Source organism: Sylvia atricapilla, chromosome 1 (genome assembly GCF_009819655.1).
Source record: "Sylvia atricapilla isolate bSylAtr1 chromosome 1, bSylAtr1.pri, whole genome shotgun sequence".
NCBI lineage: Eukaryota > Metazoa > Chordata > Aves > Passeriformes > Sylviidae > Sylvia > Sylvia atricapilla.
In genome coordinates, this window is record NC_089140.1 from 54400999 (window position 1) to 54419399 (window position 18401).

An 18401-nucleotide genomic window follows, 5' to 3' on the forward strand; every position below is an offset into this window, starting at 1 on the left:
TATCTAGACTTCTGTAAACCCTTTGAATGTGCCACAACTTCCTTCTCCCTAAATTGGAGAGAGATGGGTTTGATGAGTGAACTGTTATATGGATATGAAATTGCTTGGATGGACACATCCAGAGGTTAATGGGTCAATGGCTCAGAGTCCCAGTGGACATCAGTGACAAGTGGTGTCCTTCAGCAGGTATTGGGACCTGTGTTATTTGATATCTTCATTAATAACATGAACAAAGGGATCAAGTGAACCCTTAACAAATTTGCCAAGACAACAAGATGAGTGGTGCAGCTCCCATACCTGAGAGATAGGATGCCATCCAAAGGGACCTGGACAAGCTCAAGTGGACCCATGGAAATCTCATGAGGTTTAACGAGACCAAGGGCAAGGTGCTGCACCTGGGTTGGGGCAACCCCCAGTGCCAACACAGGCTGGGGGATGAACAGATTGAGAGCAGCCTTGGGGAGAAGGACCTGGGGATGCTGGTGGACGAGAGGTTGGACATGACCCAGCCATGGGCACTCACAGCCCAGAGAGCCAACCATAAAAGGCAGCGTGGCCAGGAGGTTAAGGGAGGTGGTTCTGCCCCTCTGCTCTGGTGACACACCTCTTGGAGTGTTGCATCCAGCTCTGGTGTCACCAGCACAGAAAGGACATCAACCTGTTGGAACAAGTTCAGAGGAGGCCAGCAGGCCAAGTTGATCAGAGGGCTGGAACACCTCTTCTATGAGGAAAGGCTGAGAGGACTGGGGTTGTTCAGCCTGGAGAAGAGAAGGCTTTTGGGTGATTTAATTGCTCCCTTCCAGTACTTCAAGGGACCATAAAAGAGATGGAGAGGGACTTTTTACAAGAGCATGTGGTGACAGGACAAGTAAGAATGGATTTAACTTGAAAAAGAGTACAGTTAATTTAGATATTAAGAAGAAAATCTTTCCTGTGAGGGTAGTAAGGTACTGGAACAAAGAGCCCAGAAAAGCTCTTTGGAAAATGAAAATTCTGATCTGATGCCACATCCCTGGAAGTGTACAATACCCAGACTGGATGAAGCTCTGAGCAATCTGGTATAGCCATCCTTTCCCATGGCAAAGAGTTGGAACTAGATGAACTTTAAGGTCTTCCAACCAAAACCATTCTATGATTCTATGACTAAAAACTAACAAAAATGCTTGAATATAAGCACAAGTTCTTCAGTGAATTTTAAAAATAAGTCGGGCAGAGGTTACTGGCTTCAGCAAATCCATGCTTCTGGGACAATTCTGGTTCTGCCAGGATTGATTGCAAATTGCCCCACAATTCAGATTTGGGCAGTGTCACCATCATGTTTTCTAAGAACTTCAGTATTCTGTGACCATTTGAGGAACTTTTCTGAGGCCATCAATGACAGAGTACATACGGGGTTGGATATCTTCCTGGTAGTGGTACTGATGGATAAATTGGATGGAGCATGGATTTTTCTTCATTGAAAGCTGGGATCTCATTAGCTGAACACAAACACTATGTGATGTCTGAAGAGAGTGACTCCAGCCCTGACAAGCTGATTGATGCTGTGGTGGTGGAGGCTGGATTTTAAGCCACACCACAACGCCAGAATCTTGTGGTCTTTGGGACTGGCCCACTCCCTACCACAGTTTTATTACTGCTAAGGCCATTTTTTGCTGAATCTTGATTTGTGTATGAGTTTGTGGTCTGACCCAAGACCCACCCACACTAAGTGTGCCTGTGATCACGCACACAGCTCTTGGTCTGAGAAATGTTTTGTCATAAGGCCACTGATTATACAAGAAGTTCAGGGTCCAATAAAATGAAAGACTTGAACTGCTACATGCTCTCCCTGCAGCTGCCGTGGTAGATTATGTAAGGCTGTTGCAGGCATTTTAGAGAAACCAGGGCTCTTGGGGTCTGGATTGAAAACCACAGTACTGGCTGGTGGGCTACTGGTGACTTTTCTCAATCCTGGCCACTATTGTCTGTCCATAGTGTGGCAAAATGCAACAGTAAAGGACCGTGAGTGAGAGAAAAACCAAACATCCAGGTCTGTAGAGCAGAAGGAGAGAGAAGGGAAAAAAATCTTTCAAGTCTTTAGTTATCAAAGATTTTCAAAAACGTCATGATCTTATATGGGACTGATTAACATTAATCTGTATTCTCAGATTAAAAAACAAATTCTTCTGGAACCTTCCCTTTTGATAAGTCTCTTTTGCTTTCTCAGTGCTTGTTTGATTGAAATTTAAGCCAGAAGAAGAGAATATTTACTTATCCTCAGTTCTGCTAAGAGTTTTTTAACAGGTATAGATTTAGGCTGTGATCAGTCCTAAAGAAGCTACAGAGACAAAGAGACTGTATAAAAACATGTATTCTAAAACTTCTGTGTAGTTCTCTGACCTTACTGCCAGCTTTCCTCCCATCACATGTCTTAAGGAAGGACAGGACACAGGCAGACTTCTTTGTTTATTAAGAGTATCACAAATACATTGGGGTTTTTGTGTTTCAGGTTTTTTTGTTTGTTTTCTGGAAGTACAAAAGAGTAGCATGGAAAGCAATGTACTTCTAAAACTCCTTGTCCTTTATAATGCACTTAAGGAGCTCTGAAGTCCTGTCATAGTCAATTGCTAGAAATTTGATTTTTAAGCAGTCAGTAAGGAGTGTGAAGTCTTATAGACAGTATTCAGTAGGGATCTATTTTGAGATTTCAGTGATCAATAGGAACTTAATTGATTCAATTTGCAAAGTCACCATTTTTTTTGCAACTTGATAGATCCAAGTTATTTGGATTGTAATGGCCAGGTAGGGTCTATGAGGCAGCTAAAATACCAATAGTATGATGAAAAGAGGAAGTTTTGCATTTTTAAATAGACTTGGGGGGAAAAAACATCTAATCAATGTTTGCTTGCTGCTTTATCACAATGGAATGAAAAAACACATGTTCAGATTTTAGTAGTTGTTATGAAAGCACAAAGTAGTTGTTATGAAAGCACAAGGCTGCACACTGTTGTGTTGTTTAAGTAGATGAATGACATGTGCTTGAAGTGGCTGTTAGAGCATGGTAGGGAGATAGGATGCTTAGAGGACCTGATACAATCTTTGCCTTGTTTATGAAGCTTCTATCATTATGTCTACAAAAAAAGCTACCTTTTTTGTTCTCTTTCTTATGTACCTCATAAAATAGAGAAAAATTGCATGCAAATGGAAAATTCTGATCTGGAAAAAATTCACAATAAATAAATATTCCAAATGCTCTCTGTTTTTCTATGCAAATAAATACTTTGTTTTAGTTTTGATTATTTAACATGATATTGGAAAAGTGAAACAGTATTAAACAAAATCAAAGAAAAGAGTATTTGTAAAAATTTTGTTCCGAAGACTCAAACACAATATTCTAAGATTGTTGGACTTTTTATTTAATTGTCAAGGTTTTGGTGTGGTTTTTTTTTTTTTTTTTTTTTTTTTTTAATTTTTAATATTTATTTTTTTATTTTTTTCTAAGGCATTTTCCGCAAAGAACCTTTATAACACAACTAATTAATTTCTCAAATATGCTGATATTTGAGAATCTTGTATTTTGACCGAACTCAATATGACTCGAGAAGTGGCCTGAAAAATAGGCATTTCTGTGACCTAATAACATAATTACTGAAAGAATTGAGTAATGAACCCCATGAGCTCTGCAAAGATGCAAGAGAAATTATTTAAACGGCTGACCCAGCCTCTCTAACACACTCCTATCACTTACCACAGTGTTATGGGTAAGTCTTTGTTATGGGACTGTGGATAGAACCATGGGGAGATATACTTGCCTTCATGTCCATCTGTACTTTGCTCCGTTTGGCCTGGGGAACAACACACACTCACCTGGGGAGTTCCAGAGTACTTCTGAGGGAGATCTTCTCCTCTGCAATACCTGTCGAGAAAATAGGACAGTGCTTCTGGGTACAGAAGCAGTGCTTGGTTTTGCAGATAAAGTTATGTTCCACAGTGCAAATGGATTTTTTCTCCTCCTTTTTTCAAGCATTTAACTATTTTTGTATTGAACTGATGTGAAATTACATGAGCTTGGATAATGTGAATAATGCATGAGATTTAAGACAAACATGAAAGGAGCTTATTTTTCATGTCAAACAATTCTTTATTTTTTATGGTACAAATTAAAAGTGACAGATTTGAAGCTGTTAAGAAATACACAAAGTGCAGCTTTACTGACCATACAGATATTGCTCTAGATTAAGTACAGTTTTTGTCAGTTTTTTTTTTTTTTTTTCATGTTAAGCAACCTGGCAGATAAATCAGCTTTGGTTTCAAAGTCAGAGTAGTAAGGAGCTTTTAAATATCCAGTTTGTTTTTTTGGTCACAAGTCCACCATATCCACTCCTTTTTTATTTATTTGTATTTTTTAACAACACAGTACAGTCCATTTTGTACTGCCATCTTTCCCCCTGCATGCTCCATGCATGGAAAAACAGATCTCTTTGCAGTGCTTCATAAGTGACCCTGGTGACCATTCTGTAGATTATAGCACAAAGGACAAAACAAAAAAATAGTAATAATAATAATTAATAATAATAATAATAGTAATAATATCACTTTTAACAATAAATAAACAAATGTGCCCCACATAGTCTCAAGTTGGAAACAAGCAAACCACGTGACAAAAAGCTCATTACAAAATGTTTTCCAAACAGATTTTACAGTCAAACATTGACATGGAAATCAATTTCCTCTCCTATCTTCTTATTTGAATGTTGGTCAATAACTGGGTACAAGTAGAGTGTTGAGGTAAAACACTGATGAACAGTTTTATTTTTGTATTTTTTCTTAAATAGTAACAGTTTAGTATTGCGAGATTGTCAGCAACATTTAGCCATATCTATACAATGTGCATATACCTACATACATTGAGCTTTGGTCCAGCATTGAGAAGACGAGCAAAGGCATTTTACATATTTCTTTTTGGTTATAGCTTGAGTTCTTTGATACGCCTCTACTTGTTCCTTCCTAGCTCCTTTTTTGCTTCCTTGTTCTCTCTCTCTTTTCTTTTTTCCTCTTTTTTTTTTCTTTTTTTTTTTTCTTTTTTGGCTTTTTTTTTTTTTTTCTTTTTTTTTCAGTAATAATGTAAAGAAATTGGAATAATTTGAATGCATTTGATTTCTTCAACTGTCCAAAATAGCTTTTTAGTGAAAAACAGAAAAAGACAAAATCAGCAGAGTAAGTGAACCCTTGGTTCATTTTTCAAATAATATTATATATATATAAAGCAATTATCAACAAAGTGGAAAACCATCAAACCTTCACATATGACCGAAGAGACTTTTTTCATTTGCTGGTAGCAATCTACCTTTTGGTCACATGCAAAATTAAAAGGTATTCAAATGTTATCAATACATGAAAATTGTTTACAAATGGGAACCAGAAATGTTGCCAGTAACAAAACAAAACAAAATATTTATGGCCCTCCCAAAGATGTAAGACTCACACATAATTTATCTTCCTAAGAATCTGTTCAGGCACCATTTATGCCTCATAGCAAAAATTTGTGTATAAAAAAATTAATATGAGAAGCAATACAACACTTTATAAATAATTTACAAAACATAATACAAAATTAGAAAACTGTAAAAAAAATCACTGCACATGAATGATTTTAAGACTGTGGGATGAACATTATTTTGTCTTCCATGCTGGCAATTTATATTTGTTTTACATTTTCACTGTCCTAGTTATATCCTTCTGATATGTACTTTGGAACAGAAAAGAGCTTATATAACTGCGGCCAGCATATTTTTAAACATTTAGTATCTTTCGTACAGTGTTTAGTTAACCTTTTTCTTGGGGGATTTTTCTTCACAGAATTTAGAGCAGTCCCTGGGAGAATTGGAAATTTAGTTTTGAGGCAAAGAATGGTTGATGGTTTTGTTCCCAGGCTGTTGATGGTGGGGATGGAATGGGGGAGGGTATAGCCTTAAGGATGACTGAACATATAATTGTGCATGTGGCATTAATAACTGGGCAATTCGGAGTGTTCTGGAGACATGGGTAGGATTTCAGGAGTGACTGCTTCCAAATATGATTTACTCATCCTTGCTTTCCTGTTGGCTTCTGGATGGTGGTCTGATTGTTATGTAGATTAAACAGTGGTGACTACTTAAGGGCTGTTTGGTATAGACAACACAGATATTTCTGAGGATATAGGTATCTATGGAGAGAGAGGGTAAAAGAAAACTCAGAGGGGCAGATGTTACTGTGAGACTCTCTAATTTACATGCTCAGCTTGGATAAAGCATCTGTTTTGTCTGTCACAATTTGCCTATGGTTATTGAGGTGGTTTTTACCCCAGCAGTTATTGTTATATCAACAGTTGAAAAAGAGTCAATAACAATTGTCACACTCCTCCTCATAATAGCAAGACTGAAAACATCCTTAAACATACCCTGGTGAAGCTTAAGGTCTAAAATGCATTTGCTGGACATGAGCCCACCCTGGAGTACTGGATCCTCAGTGTGCTCCAACACTGACCTTTGAGAGTGCTCACATTTAGAAGCAGCTTCTGGCCCAGAGGAAGGTCTCTGAAAACATAAAGCTCCCCCAACCATGCAATACATCCCCCATTTACAAGGCAAATCCCATTAATAAAATACTGAGGGCCAGATTCAAAGCCTAGTGAAATCAATGAATGTCTATTTCTTTCACTAAGTTTTAGATATAGCCTGGAGTTTTCAAAAACTCTTTAGTAAGAGAGGTGTTATTTGAAGACTCCAGCACTTCAGGAAGTTCCTTCCACATCCTAGGTAGATCACCAAAAATCCAGCACAACCATTCTGAGGTCAAGAAATGCAATCAGGAGTTATACCAGCAGAATTTTACCATCTCTACAGTGAGCTGAACCATTATCTGATGTTATCTTTTGGGAAGACCTGATCAAGATGCAGCTTCTACCCTAACAGTGGCCTGAATCCCAAAGGCTCGAGCATAACTGAGCAGAGGATGAAGATTGCAGATGACCTTCACAGGTCAGACGACACCCCATCAAGAACCTGCAACGCCTTTCTCTGCCTCTGAGCCTTGGTATGCTTGTAGGTCCAATGACCACAGTATTTTAGCAGATGCTTGTCCAATCCAAAAGGAAGCCACAGAGACAAACTGTGTTTCTTGTTAAAGAAAAATCAGTTCGCCTGAATCATATTGCATGTGACCCACCTTATATTATCAAGAGACATTCAGTAGTTTTCCCTGTGTCCCAATTGCTTAGTCTAGCCAGTGACCACAGCAAATACCTGCAGAAGCGCATCCTTCTACTAAAGAAGTCAACAGGGCAAGCATCAATATGACATAAAAAAAAGGCAGAAGGAACAAAGCACTACCATCGAAATTGTCTATAGTGATGTAATGATCAAAACATCCTCATCACTTCTCAGCCTGTCCATTTGTTTTCATCAGAACCTCAAGAAATTTCTTTGGCTAGCAGGCTTTGGAGAGAAATTGCTTCGAATAGAACCATAATATAGACACAGTACTGTACCAAGTGTGCAGTTTATATTTATACTACAAAATTAGTTTTGGTAACCTCTCCAGGTTCATGGCCAAAGGACAGAAAAATCTCAAGCGACACATTTGACAAAAAGCACAATGTTCAGTGTGGGCTTGACAGTCCATCAGACATAGTCTAATCCTTCTTTGTCCTCATTGCATTTCAGCATATAAAAGTGTTCAGATCTCACTTTTCTTTTTAAAATTCTTCAAATAGTACTGGTTTTGGAGCGCTTGGGGAAGGGGTGGAAAATGAATTGGAAGGGAGGAGGCAGCAAATAGAATCAGGAAAAAAAAAAACCAAAACCACCAAAAACCAGAAAAATAAATGCAAACCAAGACATACACGCTCAGAAGAGAAATACCAAACTCCACAAATCACAATAAAAATTAATTATTTTTGGCACCCAAACATTGGGGGATTGCAAAACTGTTGACTAAAAGAAAAGAAAACGACGTGACTACTATGGAATGGCTTTGTACACACCAGCAGGAGGTACAAACAAGGATGAAAGAAATTAATCCCATATTCCTTTTTGCAAAATACAAATGTAAAAATTCGTAACACAAGTTTACACTCATAAAGGAGTAGACTAACAATCTAGTTTGCAATGCCATGTTTCTGACTTTGGTTAATAGTTTTCATAGTGAATCAGCACTTGATACCTGAAAGGCTACCATCACTCCTCCAGGTGGCAGGCTTGTATTCTCTGTTAAACAGATAAAAGTTTTTTTTTTTTCTTTTTTCTTTTCTTTTCTTTTTGTTTTTTTTTTTTTTTTTTGGTCGTCGTCGTTGTTGTTTGTTTATTTTGTCCTTAAAATGTGTTCATATTTTCATAATATACAGAAAAAAATTAAGCAGTTATTTGGTTTACTTTAAGTCCATTAAAAAAAAAACTGGCTTTTTCTTTTTTTGGGAACTAATTCTACCACACACACTTTAAGTGTTGTGGGAGTTTTTTTGTTTTGTTCTGTTGTGTTTGTTTTGTTTTGTGGTTTTTTTTTTGGTTTTTTTTGTTTTTTTTTTTTTTTAAATAGGAAAACTCACGGACATTTATAAACTGTTCTGTCCTTCTTGTAGTTTTCTCAGTCATTTACTTACAAGGGTGATGACTAGGTATTTTCACAGAGTTCAAATGGACATGTTTCAGTTGGTGTGGGTTTTTTCTGTGTGATTTGGCTTTTGTTTTGCTTTTAGGAGTTTTCTTCCAGAGTGTCTGTTAAAGGCTCCATAGGAACTGCCGTCGCGGGCTCGTGTTGTTTCAAACGTTTAATTGTGTTCTTCAGTGCTTGCCTCTTATTGCAGAACCAAACTCTAACTACTTCCCGGTCATAGTTCAGTTTCTCTGCAATCTCTGTCATTTCTTGCCCAGAGGGATGCGTGTTCTTCTCAAAGTGGGCATTCAAGATTTCAAGGGCTTGTGGCGTGAATGAGGTACGCCTCTTGCGCTTTTTGGATGGTTCGCTCCCAATAAACTCGGTAAGGTTCTGCATCCCTGCTCGATGGCGGGCCTCAGCCTCAGCCATCCACCGCTCAAGCACCGGCTTTATCTTCTGGGCACTTTTAGGGGTGATGTCCAGCTTTTCAAACCTGGCAGGATACAAAAGGCCAGGGTTCAGTTTGGCTGTCAGACTGCTAGCTATAGTGTTCTCTTGGGCTTCCTGTGGTAGGAAAAAGTGGCTTCTCAGGATGGTGTGTCTGAGGGAAAATTGAGAAAGAAGAGTCTTACACTGATGCTCTGCCAGGGTGGGACTTCCTGCCTGCCTGACTAATTGACTGGCAGAGGTAATTTACAGTAGATTACGAAAACTGTCAGATAGGTATATCTATACAGATATAGATATAGATATAGATGTAGATATAAATATAGATATAGATATAAATATAGATAGCTAGAGATTTAAGCTAACACAAAATGAGCACTACATCAAAATTCCAAGTACACTAAATAATACAGGTTAAGAATCACATTTTCATATATTTGATTATCTTCAAAACCCTTAAGACTAAGTCTAATTACAGGAAATGATATCAAAGGCATTGCTTTAATCATCTTGTCTTTGTGCTTAATCCTTTTGTTATCCTTCCCATCCCATGTCATCCAAACACCACAGCTTTAATAATAAAAACCAGTGGCAAATACTAGCCTCCAAATATCAGGTTTTCTTTCCATTTTTCAGCAATTTTCACTGTTTGTAAGTTAATGCTATATCCCTTTTCTGGGTTGGAAAAAATATTCCCATAGCCACAGTGGTGTTCAGCTGAAACAGCTGGACACTTTGCAATTATCTTGCTGTCCCCACAATGTGCAAAGACAGACTCATGTTTTCCAGATGAAACCCAGCATAAGAGTCTACTAATATGGTGTGGCACCAAGCTGAGTTTTATTGTGGGATTTCTGCAAACTGTACCAGAATGATATCATTTCCTATAAATGAGGTCTTCTATATATTATTTTGCCATCAAAAGTCTTTTGCCAAACCAGATTTTACAAATATTATAAAATATCTGGAAAAGCAGCCACACAAAACTTTAATCCTTTAAAAAACAAGCAGAAGAGCAGAGTTCATGTTTCAAGTTTTATAAGTATTTGTTTCTTTCGTTTACTGAGTTTATTGTCTTTTGCTACACATTAAAAAAGTCTTAACCCAAGTCCTTTGGTGCCATCCATTTCTGTTTTCCCACTTTGTTCTGTCCACTCAGTATGTTGTGGTACTTAATGCAGCAGAAAGGCAACAATTACTGGATGTTGCTGCTGTGCTCTCCAGCCCAGGTGGTGCTGAAGCACCACCACCACTAATCACAGAGTGCTCTGGAGATGAGAGGAACTGAATGAATCCCTTTATGCAAAGAAACTTGGTGGCTGGAGCTGGCCATTTTTAGTGTCTCCATTCAGCAAGTGGAGGCAGCAAAAAATATTCCAGCAAGAAACAAATCACTTCTCACAAAGAATAAGACAAAGAATAATTTCAGATAATAATACTCCAAAGAATTTGTAACTGGTGCCTGACATCTTAATGTGGTATTGACTGCAAGGTGTCATTCCTTGGTGTCCAGTGATATTTCAGGCTGAAGGATGTATTTTAGAATGTATTGTTTCAAGTTAAAGAAAATGCTGCTCTTTGCATGCAGAACATATCAACGTGGTATATTGCTCCTGCATAAGCGACCAGGAGATTCTACTTTTCGAGTTGGTTGTTCAAATTTCTTGCCTTACTGCCCCTTCCATTGACCTGGAGTTCATACTGAAACTCCTTTGTTGCATCTGAAAAAAAGTTAAATGTACTATTTCTGAGGGACACATGCTGCCACTGAAGCAGCTTAACAAAAAATGCACAGTCATGGCATGTAATTACACCCAAAATGGTGTCCATCTGAAGCGGGCAAAGGAAATTAAAAAAACTGTAACCTTGCTAGTATTTGGGACAAGCTCTTGCACCCAATCTCATGTTCTGAGCAACCTGCCCCTCCAAGGAGACCTCTGTAAAAGGTCTAACCATTCCCAGAGCTTTCTCTAAGTGTGAGGTAGATGGAAGTAATAAGAAGACAGCAAACTAGGCAAAAGTAAAGGAAATGTGTGTCCCTTTAAGGTATAGCATGATAAACAGCAACTTAATGCTACAAAAAACTGTCAGTTGCTAAAAACTCTATACATCTTAGACATTCTTTACCAACTGACCACAAAGAAATTAAAAAAAAAAAAAAAAAACAAAAAAAAAACCAAAAAAAACAAAATCTAAATTAATCCTTAGCAATAGGGAGCAATAGCATTCATATCATTGGCATTGTTTGCTAGTGCTGTTACTGCAGGACACGATTGGTATAACGACATACAAGTCTTGAAACAAATTTCCCAGCAGTAGTATCCTTGTATAGACTGAATAAAGGTTATTTTCTACAGGGAGGTATCTTATAAGAAAAAACAGTAGGGGAGAACATAGAAGTGAGAGGATCCTATGGAGCTTTTTGTATTTAACAACAATCAATGGGTTTTATGGGAAATCATTGAGCAAAATGTGAGCTGCAAGCACACTACCCCATACTGATGTTATTTATAACCTTAGTCTTTAACTGCAGGAAAAGTACACTTCCATTCTATGGGGAATACATTAAAAGTATAAAGAGCAGCTAAAAAGACAGAGCATTTCATGGATCACCAAGAACAAAATCCACTTAAATAAGCTTAGAGTTGGTTTCTTGGCTTTCACTGATGGAGAAGGACCATAAGGCATTGCCCAAGAGGAAAAAGCTGTTACCTAAGTGTGTTTGTTACCTCATGCATAAACATGGGATTACTGTAACACACATACATGCATATAAGGTGTTTTCTTCTACTTTCACTCTGTCAAGACTGTGTTATTAATTCTTATGATTAGGACAGATTTCTGCTTTGCATACATGGGTTTGTCTGGGGTTTTTCAGTAAATATTTGAGTGATAAAAGATGAATAGCTGCTTATTTACAAGATAGCAGGAAAGCTATTTTTTCCCTTCTGTGTTGCCTAGGTAAATCATCATTAACATCCTCTACGTGAAGTGCTAACAACAGTAATACAGGTTTTAACTTAGCAGGGATGCAGCCATGAAATATTCGTTCAGTAACCCTATCTGTAGAAAATGGCACAGTATGAAGAGGGTCAACTGGTGCTTATCCAGCATCAGCAGGATCTCCAACTCATCTACAGAATTAAGTCTCTATGCCAGGAACATTGTTTTTCACTTGTTTAGACAAGGAGGGGAAAAACAGGGACCAGAATCACTCTAAAGATAGATAATAAGAACAATTTATATGCCAGACAACAACATCATTGCCTAATTAATATCAGGTTAAATAAGAGACTCTAAAGTTATGAGACTCAAACACAAGCACGTTCCTCACAATAACCTGGATCACTATTAAGGACAAAGAGAGTATAGGAGTTTATGATGTAAATTGTTACCTGCAGATGGCAGACTGGCTATAGGCTGGGCCTTCGGTGGCGCTTAGGGCTTGGCCCACTTGAGTCTGTGTCAGGCCAAGGGACAGGCGCCGGATTTTAAAAGCTTTGGCAAATTCTCGTATTTCTTCCAGATTTACCCCATCCACCTCTCCAGTGGCTGTCTGAGGATCTGTTGAGATATTTTTTAATCATGTCAGTTCTTTGCATCATGTATCAGTGGGACAGGCTTACAGCCATTTTCATTGTAAAGACTTTCAAGTTCTATTTTTTTAAATACTGATCCTTTCTCTTCTTCCCCAAACAGAAACAGACTTGCCTTGTCAGGTGTGTTCAGATTGCTAAGATGCTGACTGGGCTGCAGTTGTCTGCAGGTGGAAGATTTTCAAAGATATGCCTCTGCTGAACTCCTGACAAAGGCCAGCTCACCTCAGAGGGAGGATGTGTCTGGGCTCCTCACTGCCATTGTGCCTTGCAAAGTCTTCTCTGCACTGAGGAGTCATGTTCCCTGTTTTCCCTTTTAATCACATAGTGCGATGATTGGTGTTAATATATTTATTTCCAGTCTGTGGGGAGGTCTATATATAAATGTATGAGCTGTTGGGTTTTTAACCTGAAATCAAGTATTTGTGCTTTAACTAAAGCTAATGTCGGATAAGAAGATTCACAACTATTTCTTTCCTTTTACACAATACCCAATCTAAACTGCCACAGAATGTCCAAAAGAACCCAGCAAATGAACAAGCCTAAAAAATTCTGCCTTTAAAATGTCCTTAATTTAAAAATTGTCTTTTAAAATACGCGTTTCTGAGAAGCAGCCTTTCAAGCTTTTTATTCTGCCTCCTATCAGGTTGATAATCAAGGAGCAGCAGCACTGGTTTTGGATGGTAATGCTGCGCAGTTTTTTTACATTAGCCCCTCAGAAGATAATGCTTATGATGCTGTGAGAATAAATCTGTCCTTCCTCTCTATAGCAGTTTACTGACACAGAAGCCTTTGCCCCTGAAAGGGCACATAATAAAGCATGTCTGCCACAGAAAAGCTCCTTTGGAGCTGGATAACTCGGTCAATTTAGGACTTATCAAGGGAAATGACACAACAGCTGGAGAATGGAACTTCCCCCCCCCTCCCTGATCCCCCCCGCCCTCCACCCAAGCTACTGATCCCTGACTAAATGAAAGCGTTTGCCAAACTCAGAGACAGCATGGGATTGGGATGGTAGAAGATTTCAAAATGTTCTGCAATCCTGCAGGTAGTGAAGTCATTCTCCCAGTGAGACATCTCTATCGTTCTTCACCTCATTTCTCAGACTCAGAGGTAAAAAGTCTGCAGCACAATAACCCCTGAATTTCTGTAAATGCAAGCAGTTGTCCAAGGACAGTGCCAGACTACATTACCATTCTGAACCCTATATGAGAACGGCTCCTGCTAGTTTGGCTCTAGTAAGGGCTTATCAGCATTACAGTAGCAAAGCTTTTATTTTCAGGGGTTTATAAACCTTGTGCAAAATTTCCTTGTGATGGAAACCATCCCATGAAAAAAATCTTTTTGTCCAATAATAGAGGGAAAAAGGTTTTCTGATATATAAATTTACTCTATTGCTTGAGTGTAAGAAGCAGAAATGGCAATAACATTTTTAAAATTCCTGTGTATGCAACCAGGGACCACATGAACTATGCAGACAGATAAATATGCACATAGGGTGAACCTTGTTTCAACGATACTCCACACTCAGAATCATCTCTGCTGTTCTCACCACTGTACTTGTGGCCACCTGCACACCCATGCACTCATTCAGTTCAGAGCTAGGGTGCATATTGTTTGCTTTAGGAGTAAGTGCTGTGACAGTGGCCACTGAGGTTTTTAGAGTAATTGCCTTTAGAAGCATGACATTTTCCTGCTTACATCATATCTAGCATACCAATTCTGAATTTCAGAGACACAGAACGGAGCTGCATACTTATCTGTCCTTTAGGTCTCTCTACTGAATATCATAAATGATACTGGCCTCAAAAACTCCCCTGAGTAAAATACACTAAAATGGTGATTTCCTCACCTCCTTCCTCCTGTCACTTTAAGATCTCTGACTAAGGCTGTTAAGAATGGAGCAAAGAACAATTGAGGTGCTCCCAGAGAACTTTCAAAGTAGCGAACTATGGCACCTGGCACCCATAATCCTCCCCAACTCCTGTTAGGAATAAAAAGGGAAGTGAGAAAACTAATCGTGGAGAAATTGTAAAGAAATTCTGCCAAGTTCTCCTGGATCTAGAATGATCTGGCACTGTTGGCAACAGTGAGCATGGCACTTGAATGAGGGAAATATTAGGCTGAGCTCTCCTTGAGATGCGAAAAAACCTGTGATGCCCTTCAATAAAATGAGAGCAGAATGTAGTATACAGTCGAAATATCTGTTGAGAAAATGGCTTCATTCTTTCATAGAATCTTTGGTAACAGGAAAGTACTAACAGATAGACTGAAACACTTAAATGCTTTATCTTGTACTCCAGGGAGAAAAACATCTGAAATTGGAACCACTTCTACTTTGGGTGTGATTCAAAGCCCTTTGAAATCCACAAATCTTGTCTTCTGTCACCGCCCTAAAACACAAATAGTGCTATGAAGACAACTCTATTGACATCATCATTGGTCTGTTTTACTCTATTGCATTAAAATGCCACCAATACAGTCTTAGACTCTGTAGTCTAAACATGCACATACATAAACATATTCAAAGAGATTATGGACTTGTAAGAAGTTTTAACAAGTTCTGAGCTTTCAGAACAGTTGAACATATAGTGCACTTCACATTTTTAGGAAAAGTAGCTTACTGAAAACTGTAAATAATCTGGTTCTTTTTAAATTAAGTGGATATCCCAGTGCTAGCAGGAAAATAGAGAATACCAAACACATTGAGTGTTTGGGATCTACAATAATGGATTTCAAGACTCCAAGTTTACATTATTGCATGAGAAAACAGTGGTTGCCAATGAAATTAGTGGGCACTGGAGAAGGGTCAGAGGGTTGTCTGGAACCATTTCAGAGGATATGGGTACATACAACAAAAAGGAAATCAGCTAAAATTCCACCAGTTTTCCTGGTGGATGATGAAGATAAATGAGCGGTGTGGAAGAAATTAAATCCACAGGCTCTCCTGCATTGAAATCTGTTTTTTCCTATTTCAAGGAATACTTCTCCCATTTTTGAATTCTGAAAATCCTGGATGAGTTTTTTGTTGAGTGAAAATATGCTGTGATTTTAATAGTTAGGGGAAAGAGCTGCTACAGAGAAATCAGTGCACCCTGAAGGAGAAACCAAATTTGTGTTGCACAGAGTTCTGCCATGGGAGGGATTACAGGAGGATGATTTCCCCAGTCAGACAGAAGGAGAAATAGCTAGCTGAAGAGGTCCAATGGAAAGTAAATTGGATAAGAAAGGCAGGACAAAACATTGATAATGGAAAACAGTGTGGAGCTCAAGGGAAAAAAAAGAGGAATAATTTGTTTACGGGAGGCATTTTACTTTCATAGTAACAAATGACACTAAAATGAATTTGAGAGGATGAAAGGAACTTCATGGAGACACAAGTCTCAGAGCACGAAGGGCAACCAGTGATTTCCACAAAGAGAACATATGGTGGAAAAGTTAAAGATATGAGCAGAAGGATGCATTTCAGAAGAGAAAAATGAAATGGAAAAAAGGGAGGAATAAAGATGTAGAATTGAAAGGAGAGAAAACAAAGAAGACAAAAGAGAATACAAATAGGATTAGACAGTACAAAGAAATCACACAGAAGGGACAGGAAGAGTAGAGATGAATCCTGCAGTCCTTGCTTAGACAGAACTTATTTTAAAATATTTTTATTTGAAAATAACTGTTATGTTTTGTCTCCAAAATAATTAGCACTTGTTGCTGGTTAGGGATGAAAGGGTGATGATGAGAGAAAAGGGAAAAGATATAAAGAAGACAACAACATAAAGGAAAAAAAAGAACAAGAAATAAAAGAAAGAAAAATTAAAAACAAGAAGTAAGGTGACTTTTCTGAAATTAAGAAACATGTTAAAGAAAAAAAAAGCAAAATCATACAGAAAATATCAATAGAATGAAAAGTAAAAGTAATAAACCCGAGGACATGGAACATTACAGTTAATAGAATTCTTATGACTTTCTCATTGTACTTTAATAATTTTTCTGATGGGAAGACACATCTTGTAAGAGAGTTATTCTCTTTGTAGTCAGTGTGCAGAATCTTCCCCAAATAATTACTTGCTGAAGTTAGGATGCTGTATGCAGTTTGACTAATTGAAGCTGTGGCTAAATGTAACTAGTTTTACATGAACTTGGCTATATTTAGCAACTATTTCTGGAATATAGCAAATCTCTGCCAAGGTACTCAGCTCCAGGACCTCTTCCAGAAGTCTGGACTAAAATTTCTTAAGAAATTAGGAAAAGGAAACAATATTCCTGCCTCAGGAGGAATAAAGAAATCAAAGATAGATTCAGGAGGCCACAAGTTGTTTCTTGCTGCCCTCATGCCAAAGGACTTCTCTCAAAAACACTGACCCATTGCCTGTCTCATCCTACTAAAAGACTTTAAATGGACTTTCAGACACTGGATTTCAATTGTAGGCCATTCATACAAAGCTCTGCAGCCAGTATGAGAGCTGAGATACTAAGAAGGCCACAGGCTTGACAAAGAGGTGCTCCTGCACTTCAGGGATCTGCATCTAGGAACTGAACAGATTCTGTAAAGAAATAAAACAAGGATGACTTTCTGTCTACATCCTCATGTGCAGCCACAGTTTTGTGCAAATGGATTTTCTGTCACATGAAACAATTTTCAAACTCACAAAGGTCATTTAATACTATTTGTTCAAACAGTATCACTGGTTTATCACTGCGAAGGAAAAGCCATAAAGGATCCCATCTGCTTTTTCATGTTTCATTACACAGGTGGTTTGATCTTTCCTCACTGAACTGACCATATTTTCCTCTTTCTTGTAGGCTCTTTCTGCATTACTAGAAAACATTAGGTAGCTCTCTTGTGCCATCCCTGATGTGGCAGCTCAAACAGGCTTAGGCATGCAGTGTTAGCTCCAGTTTGTGGTGGCTACGTGCTCTCTGCAGGATCCTGGACAGCCTTTAGGGATAATTGAGATGACTGGTTTGCTTCTATCTGTGTAAGGTTACTATGTAAACAGCAGAAGTGAGCTGATCTGCCCCTCATGCTATTCATTCTATTAGTCTTGAATAGCAGAGACTGGATGAAGCTGGAAGCATAAACTCAAAACAGCTCCACAAGATTTTATTTATGTTTAATGTGGATTTTTTTTTGTCAGGAGATCCCTAGCAATAACATTTTCTTTTGGAATCTCTTAAGATCTGAATTCTAGTGAGTTAACTTCCAAGTGCAACTTCTTCATCAGTCTGATTTTATGAAAAGTTTCCTATGCCTTTAACTCTTTTTGATAGGGCTGCAGTTAAGACAGGAAGACTGACTTGGCACTCTTCTTTGTGATCACTTTTCACACTCTTCTGATGGCTGCTGGAAAGGGTGGGAGTGGCATCAGCAGGATTTGGATGAAGAGGGGGCAAAAATTAACCTTGAGTCTAAAGAAAAAGATACAATAGAAGAAAAAACCCCAACTTGAAAATTATTAAAGAGCAGGGATGAGTGTTTGGAGTGCAGGGAGAGAGGGCCTGACTGTGCAGAGTAGTACCACCCACTGTGATAGAGGAAAGAAAAAAAGGAAAAAGAGGTAGCACTAGTGATAGGACAATATAAAGGAGGACAGAAACTACCTAATAAAAAGGCTGGTAAAAAGGTACAGATATGGTCTGGAGACAGCGAGTGAATGGGAACTGAAATGGGAAGAGAAGTTGTGTAATTATGAACTGTGACGAAAGGACTGCGGGGAGAAAACTGGAGGAACAAAAGCATGGAGGCAAAGG

General features: G+C 38.3%; 1 protein-coding gene across 1 annotated transcript in view; it reads right to left on the reverse strand.

Moving 5' to 3' along the window:
• Positions 1–4326: 4326 nt before the first annotated feature.
• Positions 4327–18401, reverse strand: part of POU6F2 (POU class 6 homeobox 2) — a 256644-nt gene continuing 242569 nt past the window's right edge. Inside the window, exons 8-9 of the mRNA XM_066323042.1 lie at positions 12456–12624; positions 4327–9214 (exon numbers count right to left, since the gene is read on the reverse strand). Coding sequence (XP_066179139.1) covers positions 8710–9214; positions 12456–12624 — 674 coding nt within the window. The 3' untranslated portion in view covers positions 4327–8709. The remainder of the gene's footprint in view (positions 9215–12455; positions 12625–18401) is intronic.